This window comes from Phaseolus vulgaris, chromosome 9 (assembly GCF_051622355.1).
Source record: "Phaseolus vulgaris cultivar YP4 chromosome 9, ASM5162235v1, whole genome shotgun sequence".
In the NCBI taxonomy this organism is placed as follows: Eukaryota; Viridiplantae; Streptophyta; class Magnoliopsida; order Fabales; family Fabaceae; genus Phaseolus; species Phaseolus vulgaris.
In genome coordinates, this window is record NC_143506.1 from 16,631,024 (window position 1) to 16,648,368 (window position 17,345).

Below are 17,345 nucleotides of genomic sequence, written 5' to 3' on the forward strand. Positions count from 1 at the left end.
AACACCTTTAATCCATTAAAATCTGCATCAGTTTTGAAAAGCATTTCATGAGGAGAAGAATAGTTTAAAACAGGTGTGGGAAGCATGTTTATAATATGCGCAACATGTATCACAGAATATGACCAATAAATTTTGGGTAGATGAGATTGTATCATAAGAGCTCTTGCTACATCTAATAAATGTCCATGTTTCCTTTCAACTATACTATTTTGTTGTGGAGTATTGACACATGATGTTTGATGTATTATTCCTTTACTGACAAAAAAATTAGTCATGACAAACTCAGTTCCATTATCACTTCTTATTATTTTTATTGTTGTCTCAAACTGTGTTTGAACAAAAATAACAAAATGTTCCAAAACCTTAACAACTTCAGATTTTTGTTTCAAAAGAAAAATTCATGTGTACCTCGAATAGTCATCAACTATGGTCAAGAAATATTTATGGCCATGAATTGATGGTATTGAGTATGGTCCCCAAATATCTACATGAATAAAATCAAAACATTTTTTCGATTTAGATGTACTAATAGGAAAAGAAAGTCTTTTTTGCTTTGCAAAATGACAAACATCACAAACAAAAGATTTGTTATATTTAACAAAAGGAAATTTATTCTTGATAACATCAATACATTTATTTGAAATATGACCTAATCGAAAATGTCAAAGGGTTTCTAGATCACTAGCACTGACATTAACAGTATTGATGATGTGTGTAGATTCAAGGAGTTTAATTTGAAATTTCTGGTAAGATGGGATCCTGAGTATATAAAGTCTATCTTGCATCTTAGCACAACCAATTATTTTCAAGGAGTTTTTGTCTTGAATGTGACAACCATTAGAATCAAAGGTAAGAACACAAGATAGTCTATCAACCAATTTTGTTACTGAAAGAAGATTAAGAGTGAAGCAAGGAATATACAAAACATTGTTTATGACATGATTTTGGTTGAGAAAAACACTTCCAGAATAATTGGCAATGACTTGATTTCCATTTGGTAATTTGACATAAATAGGATCAATTTGATGATACGAAGTGCAGTAAGTTAAGGATGAACAAATGTGATCAGTAGCACCACTATCAATAATCCAATAACTAGAAGAAGAAATAGAGTTATTACCAGTTTGTGTTGTCATGTTGGAAGGAATAACAAAGACTTGACTAGAAACATTGTCACTGGATTTAACCTGTTGTAAAAGAGCTAACAATGTTTGATACTGCTCATGAGTAAAACCAATTTGTTGAGACTCCACTTCTGACTTTGAACCTTCATGATTCTGCTCATTATTGTTAAAATTTGTATTGTGAAAGGCTGCATGACTTTGATGATGGTTCTGATTTTTAAATTTGAAATAAGGTGGAAAACCACGTTTTTTATAGCATGTATCAATGGTATGCCCTGTCTTTCCACAATAACTACAAATTTTGGAAGTATATCCTCCTACATAGCTTCCTCCTCCATATCCACCACTCATGCCATAGGTCGTAGCATTGTTATTATAACCTCCTTTGCTAGTAGCAATCATTGCCTTGGATTGATCACCAAAACTTGCCTCTCTTGTTGTGTAATGAGAGAGTAAACTCTATTCAAGGATGAATTATCGGATAAACTAACATGGTAAGGTGAACAAAGATCTTGTGAGGGATCAACAACTTCACCCATAGATAAATGTAGCAACTAGAGCTCTAATCAGAGCTCTGATACCATATTACAAAATAGAACAGAGATGAACAAAAGAGTAATCTGAAGACAAAGTATATGAGAATGAATATCTCTTCTTTCTTCTTTCTGAATATATACAACTAGTACACAACTCATAATTAGAAAAGACACTAAATTATTATCCTCTATAAAGAGAAACAACTGATAATCATAAAAGACACCCAATTAATATTAGGATCCTTCTCTCTATAACTATAACTCTGGTATCCGTATCCTTTAATATTCCATGTAAGATTATTTCATTTTACAAACAACTCTTGTGCATGCATTTTCAAACTATTAATAATATAAATTATCAAAAATGTTAATAATATAAATTATTTTATTACAATATACAATAAACAAAGTTAAATATTACATAAATTTATTTAACAATTTCAAAAATATTTAATATACTATTAATAACAACATATAATTATAAATAATGAAAATAATAAAATAAAATTATATTATCAACAAAATATTTATAGTTATATAAAATAACAAATGTATATAATAAAAAATATCATTTTCATAAATTTTAATATATTTAGTAAATTTATTTTAATTTAACACAAAATTATTTTTTATTATATTTTTAAATTTTTTATTAAAAATACAAGTAATTATGGATATTATATATTAGAAAAAATTAATTAACTCAAACCTACATAAAAAAGTAATCATAATTTATTATTCAAATATCTTTTAATAACATGATAAATTTGTAAATTTACATTTTACATCTTTAAAATAATTTCTAACTTCCCTCCCAACTATCACATCACTCACAAAATTCAATAAATCATCCTTACAAATTCATTCTATCATCTTTCAATCCAAATAACCTCACACATCCTCTTTAATCCTCACAAATCCATTCTCTCTCCTCCCCACGATCCTCAATCCAAACACAACATGTTATTCCATGTACTAAAAATATGCAAAGTTTAATAAATATGCATATATATTATGTTAGTTATAAGCGAGAAAGAAAGTGTCATTTTAATTGCTAATTGTTAATAATGTGGTAATTTAAGTTTTTCAATTTTTTTAAACACAGTAAATAATATTGTTTGACTAATTGTAAATTAGAATTATAATTGAATAGAATTGAGTATAATTAAAATTGTGTAACTAAATAGTTATTTAGTTTGATTCCAATTTTCAATAACGTGAACCATTAGCATCCTTTGTGTCTTGAAACATTTTCATCAATGCCTTAAAATGCTTAATGATTTCTATTATTTTTTGTTTTCACAATGACACTTATCCAGTGTGAATGCACACGTTATAATTGAATATAATTAAAATTATTTAACTTAATAGAATTTAATTTTTTAAAAAATTTTAGTAGTGTGAATCATTAACATCTTTGTGCCTTGAAACGCTTTCATCAATGCCTTGAAACGCCTAACAGTTTCTATTATTTTTTGTTTTCACATCAACACCTTCCAATGTGAATGCATGTGTAATAATTGAATATAATTAAAATTATGTAACTGAGTAGAATTTAATTTTTATTCAAATTTCCAGTAACGTGAACCATTACCATCCTTTTGCCTTAAAACGCTTTCATCAATATCTTGAAACGCGTAACGATTTATTATTTTTCGTTTTCACAGCGAAACCTCTCCAGAGTGCATGCACACATTATAATTGAATATAATTAAAATTGTGTAACTGAATATAATTTAATTTTATTAAAATTTCTAGTAATGCCTAATGATTTCTATTATTTCCTGTTTTCATAGCAACACCTTCTCATGTGAATGTATGCTGTATAATTGTATAGAATTGAATATAATTAAAATTGTGTAACTAAATAAAATTTAATTTTATTCAAATTTCCAGTGGATCATTAGCATCCTTGTCGTCGCTGCTATAAAATCATAAAATAGAAACTAATTTTTAGTGACAAAAAATAATTAGTTGATATAGTGACTAAATTAGAAATCATTTTAGAGATTAAATAATTTTTGGTTTCTAGATTAGTTTCTATTATTATTAAATGGTTTCTGAATTGGTTTGTAAATTGGTATCTAATTAGCAACCAAGGTTTATGCTTCCAAATTTAAAAACTAAACAATTAGTAGTTAAAACCTTAGTTGCTAACTAAATATCAATTTAAAAATCATTCAACAATAATATAAACCTTGAAATGTCTAACTATCTCTATTATTTTTCGTATTCACAACTACACTTTCCAACGTGAATGCACACATTATAATTGAATAGACTTTAAAAAATAGAGAAAACAATTTTTTTTTCATTATTTCCCATACAAATCTTAAGAGAATTAGATTCAAAATAATTATATAATTTCATAATTAAAGTGAAAGCAAATAATAGAAATAAATTATAGTTTGAAAAAAATAATTTGTAATTATTGAATCATAATTATGTTTAACATACAATTTGATTAAAGTAATGTTTATATTTAATATTAATCAGTTTAGTTAAATAATGAAAAATTAAGAATATAAAATGATAATTAAAAATATACCACAATCATGTAATTAAGGATAATTCAAAACAAAATGTATACAAAATGTAGTAATAGATAATGAAGAGTGACAATAAACAGTATTATTATTTTTTATTTTCTCTAGTTCTTGATTATTTTTCTTAATCTTTTGTCACTCATTTGATTTTTGACACTCTCACAATCTTGGTGTTGTGTTGTCAACGGCTAAACCTGTTCCAATCTTCTGGCTTTCGAGGCTCAAACACAAAAATCCTACCATCTGTGAGCCCCACAACAAATTGGCTTGGCTTATGTGGATGTGCAGCAATTGCTAGTGCAGAAATGCTGGAACTGGAATAAACAAATAACATAATTATAATGTGTGCCAAGGGAATATGCAATATATAAAAATTAAAAAATGACTATTAGTTTTTTTTGTAGTGAAATCAAAGGCCAAAGCTTCTGGTGATAGGTCAAGATCTCATAGACAAACCAAATACTCTAATATTTGTTACCTTAGAGAAGAAAAACATACCTTAAAGTTGTAGAAAGGTAAGTTGATAGATTAATCCTACAACGTATTTGAAACTTTAAGGTATCAAGAATTGCCACATTTCCATCAACAAAACTGACATACACAGCTTGACCATCAGATGAGAAAGTTGCTTGGGAGATAACCACTGCAACTTGTGGAACCCACTAGCATGAAACAAAAAGTTTGTGTATTTGTTAAGTAAGAAACAACTCGCTTTATAAGGGAAAACCATATCATAATAACTAAGTGAGGGGGAAAAAAGAGAACCTGGTTACAACATTTGAGATCTGTTGCTTCATACATTGCAAGATAATCACTTCGAACAACAAGGAAGTGCCTCTGATATAGGTGAAATTGAATATGTGTTTCAGACACTACTTCTGGCAGCCTTCGTCCATATATCTGCAAGTACCCTTCTTTCCGTTTTTTCCACTCATTGGTGTCCCATACAAAAATCTACAAGAGACAATTAAAATAATGACAAACCAAGTTCATATGGAACTAACCAGAAAAATCACACTAACCCATCTTATCACCCTCAGTCACATAATGCATGTAATAGATATGAAATATACTAACCTCATCATTTACACCAATGGAAACAAGCAGATCAAAACTAATTGAAAATGCAAGGTCCGAAACTCTTTTGGAGTGACCCTCAAGTTTGCTTATAATCTGTACAAAAGTAAGATGCATAAAACTATAACTTCAACCTCTTTGAAGTAGGTGATGAAACATATCTTTCTCAAGATTAAGTAAGATATATACCTTATTTGTGCAAACATTGTATATAAGTATACTCAAATCATCCATACCAACCGCAAGTATATTATTATCACGAGGGTAGAAGGTTAAACAAGTTGCCATAGGTGGTGGTGGCATGATAGTCGTCAGAGTCTGTATTTATTGGACAGTGTATAACATGATCAGACAAATCATAGTTTCATTAGCAGACTTGTAAATGGTAGCGTGATATCAAATAAGAAAAGGAAAGAGAGAACACATGAATAATGTTTATAAATGAATGAGCATAGGATGAAAAAGAGGTATACATAACATAATAACAAAATGAAAAATCAATTATTTTGATTCTAGAAAAAGTTTATGCATACTGATAATTTCTACAAGTTGTTAGAAAACCTTTATGAATGTAGGGATATGGAATCAAACCTTCCAAAATAATATCAAAACTTTAACATTAAACAATTTCATATAAATTAAGGACATTTCTTCTGCACAAATAAACTTTTATCTTCTAGTTTTACCTTAAACGAGGACATGCTGAACAAGGAGATTGGTCCCCCAGATGTTGACATGAGATATGAATCGTTCTTCGATAAAGAGAAACAAGAAATTGGGTCTCCACTATATGAACTTGTAAGTTCATTGCTCATCATCAATTGCAAGTCACTCCCAGCTGGTTGCCAAATGTAAGGAGGAACTTGTGTAGTTGCCTACATGTATTACTTATACTTTATAATAACTTCAACTACAAAGTAAGAAAACTAAAAAAAAGTGTTGATACGTTGACACTAATTTACAATTAGAAAGAAAAATAACTTTTTAATGGAATGGTCAAATCACAGTTATAAATTAGTGCATTTCATTGAACAATTATCAAAGTAACATTTTTCAACTTAAAATTATAAAGTGGATTTTATGTTTTTACTTACCTTGCCATCTGGGTTAAGGTTGTTACTAGGCCACTTCCAAAGTAGATGATGTCCATTTGATCCCAATGCCAAAATGCCATTTCCCTCATTGGTGTAAGCCAGTCTAAGTATCTGTTTTATCGTGAGAAAAGTTAGTGATAATTTCTTGTGTTATGAAACCTAGTAGTAAATTCTAACTTGTATTTTGTTTGTGCAAAATATATCTATGTGAATTAAAATCTTTTCATTCTCAACTCAGGTATTTATGACAAGGATGTTATCAATCCATGTAGTAATTGTTATTTTATGATTGCATTTACCTTATAAAATTTATGTAAAAAGGGAGTTGAACATTTCAAATAGAGCTATCCATGACACAATAAAGGATTATATTTATCATGTTCAACTATTTTTAAAAATTAGTGATAATAATACATGTAACTTTTAACAATAATCCAATAAAGCATTACCCTAAAAGGTCATACCTTGCTTATTTTGGGATGAGTTTGAAGCTCCAAGAAGTTACAATGGGATGATGAGTCACAAATTTGTAAGTCATTCCAAAGATTTGAATTTTTACGAGACTCTTCAAATGAATTAGACCTCCCATCTTGCAAGTCGTTTTGGTACCCATTCTTTTACAAAAACCAAGTTTAAATTAGGGCAGTCAAGTAGTATATAAGACATAAAGAAAAGTGAATAAGCAATTCCAATCGAAAAACAAAGCAAACAAAGTTATATTTGTATGTGTAATGCTTATATAAGCTACTTAAGGTAATGAACCTCAAATATATCGTTTTACCAATAACACAATATTACTTTATAATTTTTTAAACAAATACTATAAATTGCCTTCACATGTAACTCTACTACTTAACACAAGTGAAAATTGGTCTTTGTGTATGCGGTAGGAAATCAAAAGTTTAAAGATTGAGAAACTCTATAACATAGTCAACTTAAAGGTTACATACAAAAACAATTCTTCACATGTTGTACCCCATCTTTGATGATGAAAACTACAAACTTTAGACTATGAGAAGGAAATCCAATTTAGAGGCACTAGCTAGATATTTAGGATGTTATAGAAAAAGGTTATGATGTTCCTGTGTTACTAGATAACCCCACCATGACCCAGATTAGAAACCACAGAAAAGAAAATCAAGAAAACAATGGTAAATGCATGCATATTTTCTTGTCTCACAACATATTCATCAGAATTATGAATCTTAAATAAAAAAAACAATTTGGGATTATCAAAATACATGAGATATGCAGGAGACCAGATGATAGAGAGCATGTTCGTGTTAAATTAAGTAAGGGAATTTCAGTTGTAGAGAATGAAAAAGTCTAAGACTATCAAAAAGTACTTAGAAAAAATGCTTAGCATTCTAAATAAAGATAGATTGCTAGGCACTAAGTTTCTTGGTTCCAGAATTGTTGAAAATATTCTTGTAACGATACTTGACAACTTTGAAGCTTCTATAGCAACTTTGGAGACCTCAAATGAGTTGTGTTTTATCACATTGACTGAAATATTACATGAATTAAAAACACATGAATAGAGGAGATTGATGAGGCAAAAATGATCTATGGAGGGTGCCTTTCAAGCCAAGTTGAAAATTAGCACAATAACGAAAACAACAAGTAGAAGGATTTGCAAGCAATGAAAACAATAATCATAGTAGTAATGCTTAGGTTTATCCTCCATGTTCTTACTGCAAAATAAACAAAAAAAACACTAATCATCCACAAAAACAATGTTGGTGGAGGCTAGATCCAAGGTGCCCTAGGTGTGGTTAGGTAGGACACACAGAAAGGGTATGCAAATCCTAAGAACATTGAAGTCAATGTTGTCGAATACCAATCCAAGAGGATAAGTTGTTTGCTTATCATGTTTTGATAGCTTTACAGAAAGTTGACTTATTGATAATGGTTGTACAAATCATATGACTTATGATCGTGAGTTCTTTAGAAATTTTGATTAAGCTATTCTTTCTAAAGTTAAGATTGTAAATGGAGCATACATTGACGGAAAGAGTAAAGGAACAAGTGACAATCGATCAATGACAATAACAATAACAATGTAGTTTTGTATTAAAATACAAGTGTGCGAGTTTGATTCCTACATTAAGTAAGAATAAAAAAGTTGAACAACATATAAGAAAAAGACCCACAAATATTGAGTTAGAGACAGTGTCAATCTGTTGTACAGGTTTGACTCATGTCTCATTGTTGTTGAATATTTCTGGTGAATCCCTTTAAATAACCCAACAACAAAACTAGTATTTAGGAAAAATAAACATTTGTTGACCAACCAAAAGTTTTTGTTATTCAAGAATAAGAGGAGAGTACTTGTAGTATTAGTATTTTTAGTACAAGAAGATATACAAAATTACTTGACAAGTTGAATGAAGATAAGAAATATTGTTTTGAAATGACATTCTTTTTTGGTATACATGTTAAAAAAAGCAAAATAAAATATTTGAGTGTAAAAAAAAAACTAATTGCAATTATGATGAATCAAATGAATTTTTTTTTGCAAAGAATATGGAGTTGAAAATCGTAATAAAAAGTTGTACAAAATCTTGATAGGATATTTGATGTACTTAATCACAACCAAGCCAAACAAGTCTATTATAGAATAGAGCATCAGTCTAGTATAGAACAGAGCATCAGTCTACGAACAGAGCATCAGCCTGTAGAACATAGCATCAAAATGCAGATATCTTAACATCTTAACTGAGACATTTTCCAAAACTATATTCGAATTCCTAATAAAACGACTTGTAATAAACAACTTCAATATCAAGAAAAGATGTTAAATGATTGACTGTCAAATAATCTACTTGATTATCTTGATTTTTAGACATTAAATAGTCAAATAATATTTTCTTAATTTTTAGATAATAAGGAATCAAATCATAATATCTACTTATCTAATTTTTAGATATTTGTTATATTAATTACTTGGTGAATTTTATGTAATTTTATTCATCTCGATGTTATGTTATGTAAATTCACATTCCACTTGTACTTAAAAAATTATACCTTCATATATCCTTTATATAATCAACAATGTTTAACAAAGTAAGTCCAACTAACCTCTTTTGACATCTGGGAGGGTCTACCCTCTAGTGATAATACATTATGAACCTCCATTGTAGTATCTAGAGAAAGGACATGGATTATTTCCATCATAGGCAATAATTGAAATGATTACATTAAGCAACAAAACAAAATAAGAATAAATCTCATACCTAGATTTTCTGCAACAGGAAATGATACAAAGTCAATTATAGCATAAGAGTTAGAATTGTGATTTGAGATATGCTTACCAGATTTGGGGTTTTCAATTGAATTATTGTCTTCTGATTGCAAAGATGAAGGGTCCATCAGAAAGGTTTTCATGTCAGGAACACGATGTGGATCTTTAGAAACTAGATATTGCCAATTCAAACTGACAAAATGAGTAGTAAGTAAATTTTATTCCAACAGTTGAAAAGTACATGCCCATATCCAGAAAAGAAAAAAAAGCATGATTGTTATATGTGTCAATATATTATCAACTTTTGAGTTGGAAAAAAGAGGGAAACCTTTGGTTCAGAAGATGGTACAACCTCTGAGTTTTAAAGGTAGGACATTTCAATTTTTCATGGAACTCAGGATTTCCCTCAATGAGTTTCATAATACTATCTGCAACAATTCTCCTCACAGAATTTGTTTCTCCATATGTTGAAAGTGATGCATTCTCCCTGATCGATCAAGAGAAAGGTTAAGTTTAAAGCCCATCAAAGGATATTATTGTGCTCACATCTAAAATTACAACACTGAAATTGAGTTGTACCTTATATTGTTAATTGTCAAAAGCTGAGTCAATTCTTTAAATAGTTCTTCACGCCCTGAAGAAAAAACTTTCAGATCCTTGACGAGGATATCCAAAGCCTTGGTACGGTTGTCACTGTAATAAATGAAGAAACAAGATATGAAAAATATACCCAAATGAAAACAATTAAGCATTCCTTTGGAAATAATAAGATGACACTCAGCCCAATGATGTTTTTTTCTTAATCCGACAAGGTCCTTTTGTAAGACAATAAAAAGCTTACATGTCTAATGCTTCAAGGTACTTTTGTTTCCTGATTTCAAAGTATATTTTGGTTGAGTGCATGTTGTCATCTATCCTTGTAAATCTAGAAAGATAGCTCTCAGCGTCATTCCATTTCCCAAGAAGTAACATCTCCTCAAAATACTTCATGTTAAAGTACAGTCCACTTTCGCACTCAAGTCTATGAATAAAAAATTAAAGAAAACAAAATTGTCAAAAGATTAATGATGAAAATGAGAACGAAGACTGAATTTATATAAAGAGGGGTGACATACTTCTGTGCAGCTTCCTTAAATCCCTCTTCATTAAGAAATTGAAAGGTTAAGAAAACAAGATCTTTGTCTAGAGCAGAATTCTCCATTACAAATCTCTTTGTTTTATCTTATGGACCTGCATCACAATTATATAAAAATCGAAACTTTTTACTCAATTCATAACAATTATCCAATTCAAAATACTCAGAAGAGTCCTTTATTAAAATGGCAGCAGATTAACCACAAAAAACTAACATGCACTAAGAAATAACAGAAGAAATTTTTGGCACCTAGAGGGGAACGAAACACAAAGAAAGGTGCAAAGGTGAATTCACCCAAAGCTCACCCCAAAAGAAGAAGAAGAGATGGAAATTAAGAAGTAAACATGTGAAGGTTTTTTAAGGTTTTTATCTAATTGGGAAAATAAACCTCTGTAAGAAATGCGGACATAACCACTGAGAATGACTTATATAAGAAGCAGTGTCTTGAACCAGAAGAAAAAACTTTCAGAAGCACCTATCTCATGTAATATGATAAGGGCATGAACTTATCTATGTCTGAGATGTCTTAAGTTGGTGGGGACCACATGGACAGATGGTCTTTCCCACCACAGCTACAATAAATACTTAATAAAATCTCATTTTATTTTATTTATATAATTAATGTAAGTGAATGGAGGTTTTAAAGAAGGTTAGTTGTCATTCCAGTGTTTATTAAATTAAGAATATAAAATATTAAATGAAGGGCAGTTCTACTTTAGATGAATTGATTTCTTTTATTGGATTAGTATATATAATAGTATTTTTTTTTTCTTTAGGATTAAGTTATAAAGTGATATTGTTTGAATTAAAGTAAATAAAATGAAAAAAATTGTGAAATTTTATGAATAGTATAATAAATATGATTAAAATTATAATTTATTTTATATAAAAAAAATAAGATTACAAATTTTTCTTATATTTAAATATTATTGAAAAATAAATTTAATTGTAGATTATAATATTCAAACGTTATTTTCAATAATTAATAACATACCACTTTCATTTAAACGTTCTATTTAAAAAAATAGTTTTGAGTCCATATTTAATAAATTTGATTAGAAAAAAATATAATTATTTTATGAAATAAAAACATTAAGCAAACTTACTAACATTCTTAATTTATGTAAACTCAGCCTATTTCCAATAAGATTTGCTTATGAAATTACTTTAAAATAAAAGTAACATTTTAATATAAATCTATGAAAGTTATTTTTATTAAAAAGTTCTATTCAATTTATAAACACTCCTCTTTGTATTAGAACAACTCATTTATATATATATATATATATATATATATATATATATATATATATTTTGTATAATCTATATTAAAAAATAATCTTATTTAACTCTCATGCTTTTATATCTAGGTTCACGGCAGTTTTTCAAATAATTATTATAAAATCAATAATTTATTGTAAAACAGGATGTAAACTCTTACATTATATCATTTCTTTCATTCATAATTTAATCAAAGTACCAAAATCTTTACACGGTTACAGACTATTTATTCTATTAAAATTAACTAATTCCATTAATGTTCATTAATGTTCATAATAAAATAATTTTATATGACTAAAAAATTTATTAACAATTACAATTGTACATTTATTATTGTATTTTATTATTATATTTATTATTGTATTTATTTCTTGAAGATACTACTGAAAGATAATCACTTTTTTAAACATTTTATGGTATGATATACTTTTTTATTTGTCATGCTAACTGGACAGAAATTAATTCCCTTATTTATCACTAAAAAAATTCATTCAATTTTAGAGTTAAACTATAATTAATTACTATATTAATTAAATTCAATATTATTTTGAAAATTAAAAAATATTAATTATAAAGTAGTTTCTATTATTAATAAAATGTATTGGTTTTTAATATATTTTTTAATTAATTAATTTAAAAAATATTTTAGAATATTTGATTTATTTTTTATATGATATTTTGTAGAATTTTTTTTATTGTGGATTGAGATTTACATGTATGTAGTGTAAAAGTTTAAATATATTTTATTCAATATTTTGAAATGGATAAAAGTAAGATTGTGCTTAAAAAATGAGAGCTCAAATATTTATTTAGAGATGTCTATATTGTATATCTGATTATGTCTTGAATAGAATTGGTATGTGAAAAATAAAAAAATAAAAAAAATACTTTTTATACTATTGAATCATAGTTTGTCATATATATGATAAGTATATTAACTTTTATACTAATTAAAACTTTGTTAATAATAAATACGTACGTACAGTAAACTTTTTAAAATTGAGTGTGTATTAAAATATTTTTAAACAATAAAAAAAATATTGGGAGATTATGTTTTCATTATTTCTATTGCACTTCTATGGTACACAAAGTGTAAAAAATATTACATAAAAGTGAATTAATTTAAGTATATTATAGATTGAAATGCTCTAAAGTAGAAGTCTCTTCTTTTCAATTTTTAATCATACATTCTTAAATTTTTTCTTTGAAGGATATATATTCTTAACAAATCTTTCAATTTCCAATTTTAGAGTATTTTTCAAACTATTAATGTTAATTATGTTGTAATAATTAATATCTACAGAAAATAAATATAATAATAAATGTAAAATGTAGTTAGTAAAACTATTCTGCTTAGATAAATTTATTTTATTATAAAAATTAGTGTGCTTAATTATTTTTTAGTATAATAAATAGTTTATGCATTGATTGTATAATAAATAGTTAATTGATTGTATAATAAATACTAGTCACAATTTATAATATATATATATATTAAAAAAATCATTAAATAAAAATTAACTTTAAAAACTAAAAATAATCAGTTTATTATATTGACTAAATTAAAGACTATTTTAGAAACTTAAAAAAATTATTAATTTTTAAATTAGTTTATATTATTGATAAATAATTTTTAATTGGTATTTAATTAGCTACCAATATTTTAACTACTAATTATTTATATTCTAAATTTGGTAGAAAAAAACTTGATTGATAATCATATGTCAATTTAGAAACTATTTAATAGAAAATAATTTAGAAACCAATAATTTATTTTAGTATTTAAAATGGTCTCTAATTTAGTCAATATAACAACTAATTATTTTTTGTCTCTAAAATTGAATTCTACTTAATAATTTTTTTGTAGTGATATATATATATATATATATATATATTATTAAGGAAATAACATAAGCAAAAAGTTGTTGAAACATTCAAATAAACACCGCAAGAAATACAAGAAAATCATAAAATAAAAACCAATTTTTAGATTAAAAAAATAATTAGTTGCTATAATGACTAAATTAGAGATTAGAGACTACAAAAATTTTGGTTTTCTAAATTAGTTTATATTATTGTTAAATGGTTTCTAAATTGGTGTCTTATTAACAAGTAGCAAAAACTTTGGTTGCTAATTAGACACTAATTTAGAAACCATTTAATAATAATAGAAACTAATTTAGAAACTAACATTTTTTTTTATCTTTAAAATGATCTCTAATTTAATTACTATAACAACTAATTATTTTTTGTCTCTAAAAATTGGTTTCTATTTCATGATTTTCTTCTAGTGAAAAAATCACATAATTTATCCATACTTTTAGACGGAGACAACAAATTATAAATATGTTTTTCCACATAATTTTTTAATTATTGTTAAGAGTAACATGTTAAGCCTATAACCTTTATCATTAATTTTTTTTAAAATAAAAAGACTAAAAATGAAAATATTCCAAAGTTTAAGAATAAAAAATATATTGTATCCTCTTACAAATTACAATAATAAATTAAAATAATAATAATATTTGCTCCATTTATTTGTAAATGTTATTTTTTTTTCTATTCATTGTAGAGTTTAAGATAATTTTTGTAAACAATACCCTTCCCTTAATCTTTAATAAATGTAAATACATGCATTTGTTACCGTATATAAGTAAAAAAAGATAAAATAAAAGTCTTATGAATATTCTATTAAAGTTAGAAAATTTTATTACATTTTTTTTTATTTTTTAAAAAGAACCTTAAATAACACTTAAAAATAAATAAAAAAGAATAAACTTAAATGTAGTTTAATACACGTATTATTTTTTATTCGCAATTTTAATAAATCATCAAATTTGTCTATATTTTTATTTTTAGTATTTTAATTGATTAAATTATTTTTTAGGATACCTTGAATTAATATGTTAAGTTTAAGGTTCAATAAATAAAAAATAAATAAATAAAATATAATTCAGAATTAAGAATTGGACTAAAATTATGATTTTTCTAAAAGGAAAAAATTTAAATGCTTATATTTTAAGATGTAACTGGCGGCCTCTCCCCTCACTTTTTTTCTTTCTCTCCGGTTGTCCATCTTTTAAACTATCTTCCTTTTCTCTTTTCTTTCCATACATCATCAATTTTGATTGAATCAGAATGTAGCTGAGGAGCTAAAACAACATTACTACTCAAACATATTCTCGAACATACTAAGTTCATATTTGCTATAAATATCATTTATTCTCTGTTTTTTTCTTAAAATTTAGTCATCAATCTTAATGAGTCAGTCGAGAAAAGTAATTTTCTCAACTTATTATACTATACACTAAATTTTGTTATGTTTGGATAACTTGCATAAGGTCTTTATATCTTGAAGCTTATCCATACTGGATAGATAAAATTCTAGAGGTTGCTCGGAAAACAAACAATTAAGGTAAGAGAAGTTAATTTTAACTTTCAATAGTACTCTAGGCTAGAAAATCTGAATGTGGAGAGGACGTGATCCCAAGTTTCAATTTCTTTTGCATGGACGTTATTTGATGAAATTGTTTGATTTTATGTTGTGTGAATATGTATAAATATTAAATTTTGATAGTTTGAAAAGTTAACTATTGTTTTTTTTTTATGTTGAAAAGGTTATTGAATGTTATATGTGATTGAATGGTATGTGAATGATGAAAATTGCATGAAATTGAAGTCATACATTTGGGATAATGTATGGACTTATGTTTGTTTGTGTATTAAGTATTGATGTCTATGTGGTAACAAAGATCTACTGGCCTCATTGGTAGTCTAAGTCACATAAACTAAGATATCAGGTGGTGAGAAGCTGATAGGAAAGTTCATGCACACTGTGACATATGAGATGCACGACTTGAGTTGTATTAAACTTACTTTGATCATTTTTCCTGGATTCACAAGTCTTGAGTATTAGATCAAGTGTTAGTATCTGACATGACTTACTTAATACGGGTCTTCTAGAAGGCGTTTTGAATAATTGAGAAATTGATCCATATAATCTGATTTGCTCTTTTGATTGGATTGTATATATTATAAAATTTTATTTTCACTAGTTTACACTTACTTTTTTGGTTGTGTTGTGAACTTCCAATGACTATACTATGTACACGTGCAAATAATGATTATGTAGGTACATGAAAGTTTAAAGGACTTTAGAATATTATTTTGAGTTTTGTATTATAAATATTGTATTTATATAAATCTTAATTATGTATTAGGAACCTTTTGAAATACTCTAAAATATTTGTATAGAAACTTATAGAACTTGTATTATAATAATTAATTATATTTTTGGGTATTACATAAGATAAGATAGGAATCAAAATTAAAATTTGAATAAAACTGAAGGATCAAAATTATATTTAAATAAAATAATAATTGTAAAAACTTTAACTTTTCAATCAATTTTATGTTCACTGTATTTATTACTAACTTCTTCTTTTTTCCTCTGCACTGTACTTTTCCTGTGAGACGTGCCCTTTCAAGTATATCTCAATATGTTAATAAAAATAAAAATAATTTATATAAAATTTTCTAACAAATGTTAATTTCAATTTATAGAAAACTAGTTTAACTATTTAAACAAAATCATAAAAATGACTAAGTTTGTTGAAACGTATCCTTAATTTGTCAATATCTTTTCTTGGATGCCTCAGTTTTTGTTTTCTTCTAATCTTGCTTCATACAAACTTAATGGGTGAACTGTTTTCAATAAGTTTTCTTTTTTCTAATAAATGTGTTTGTTATAGAATGCTTGAAACGGGGAATTACAAATATTCATTTCATGGATGACAAGAAACTAATATTAATTTGGTTTATTGTTTTAGAACTTGACATACTTTTTTAAATGATTCAATTACTTTTTGTTAATATTAAATTTTTAAAAATAAAATCAACTTCAAATTTTTTGCAATTATAAAATTTAAATTATCATTAAAATAAAATTCTAACTTACGTCATTTCTATGGGCAGATATTATTTTTATAATTTTATTAGTTCACAAAACAAATATTCAGTAACTTCTTAAAATTGAAGTTACCGAAAATACCACCTAATGAAATTATACACTAAAAATAGTTTCGCATGAGAATCATATAAAATTAAAAAATAAACATAATTTTATTTTTGTCAATCCAATTGACGTAATCTTTAATATAATTTTTCAAAATATTATAAAATCAATAAAATTATAATTATAAGGACTTACATAATTGTATAATGTAAAATTGATAGGGCTAAGATAAAGTATGAATATTTTATTATTAAATATAAAATTTATAAATAATAAAAATGAATTATTCAAATT

General features: G+C 26.2%; 1 protein-coding gene across 1 annotated transcript; it reads right to left on the reverse strand.

Moving 5' to 3' along the window:
• Window positions 1-4,224: 4,224 nt before the first annotated feature.
• On the reverse strand, window positions 4,225-10,749 carry LOC137822970 (topless-related protein 1). The gene is made up of 13 exons (XM_068628027.2): window positions 10,463-10,749; window positions 10,201-10,314; window positions 9,950-10,108; window positions 9,692-9,813; window positions 9,459-9,523; window positions 6,842-6,991; window positions 6,378-6,488; window positions 5,970-6,158; window positions 5,473-5,601; window positions 5,284-5,379; window positions 4,972-5,160; window positions 4,705-4,868; window positions 4,225-4,520 (listed from the first exon to the last, which is right to left on the reverse strand). The coding sequence occupies exons 1-13, from the start codon at window positions 10,609-10,611 to the stop codon at window positions 4,388-4,390; spliced, it is 1,770 nt and encodes a 589-aa protein (XP_068484128.1). The 5' UTR covers window positions 10,612-10,749; the 3' UTR covers window positions 4,225-4,387.
• Between the last annotated feature and the right edge of the window lie 6,596 nt (window positions 10,750-17,345).

Coding starts and splice junctions, on each gene's coding strand:
- LOC137822970 (XM_068628027.2), bottom strand. CDS start 10,611: ATGAAGTATTTTGAGGAGATGTTACTTCTTGGGAAATGGAATGACGCT. Junction 5,602..5,969: donor TCAGCATGTCCTCGTTTAAG/GTAAAACTAGAA, acceptor CAATAAATACAG/ACTCTGACGACTATCATGCC. Junction 4,869..4,971: donor ATCTCAAATGTTGTAACCAG/GTTCTCTTTTTT, acceptor GTTTCATGCTAG/TGGGTTCCACAAGTTGCAGT.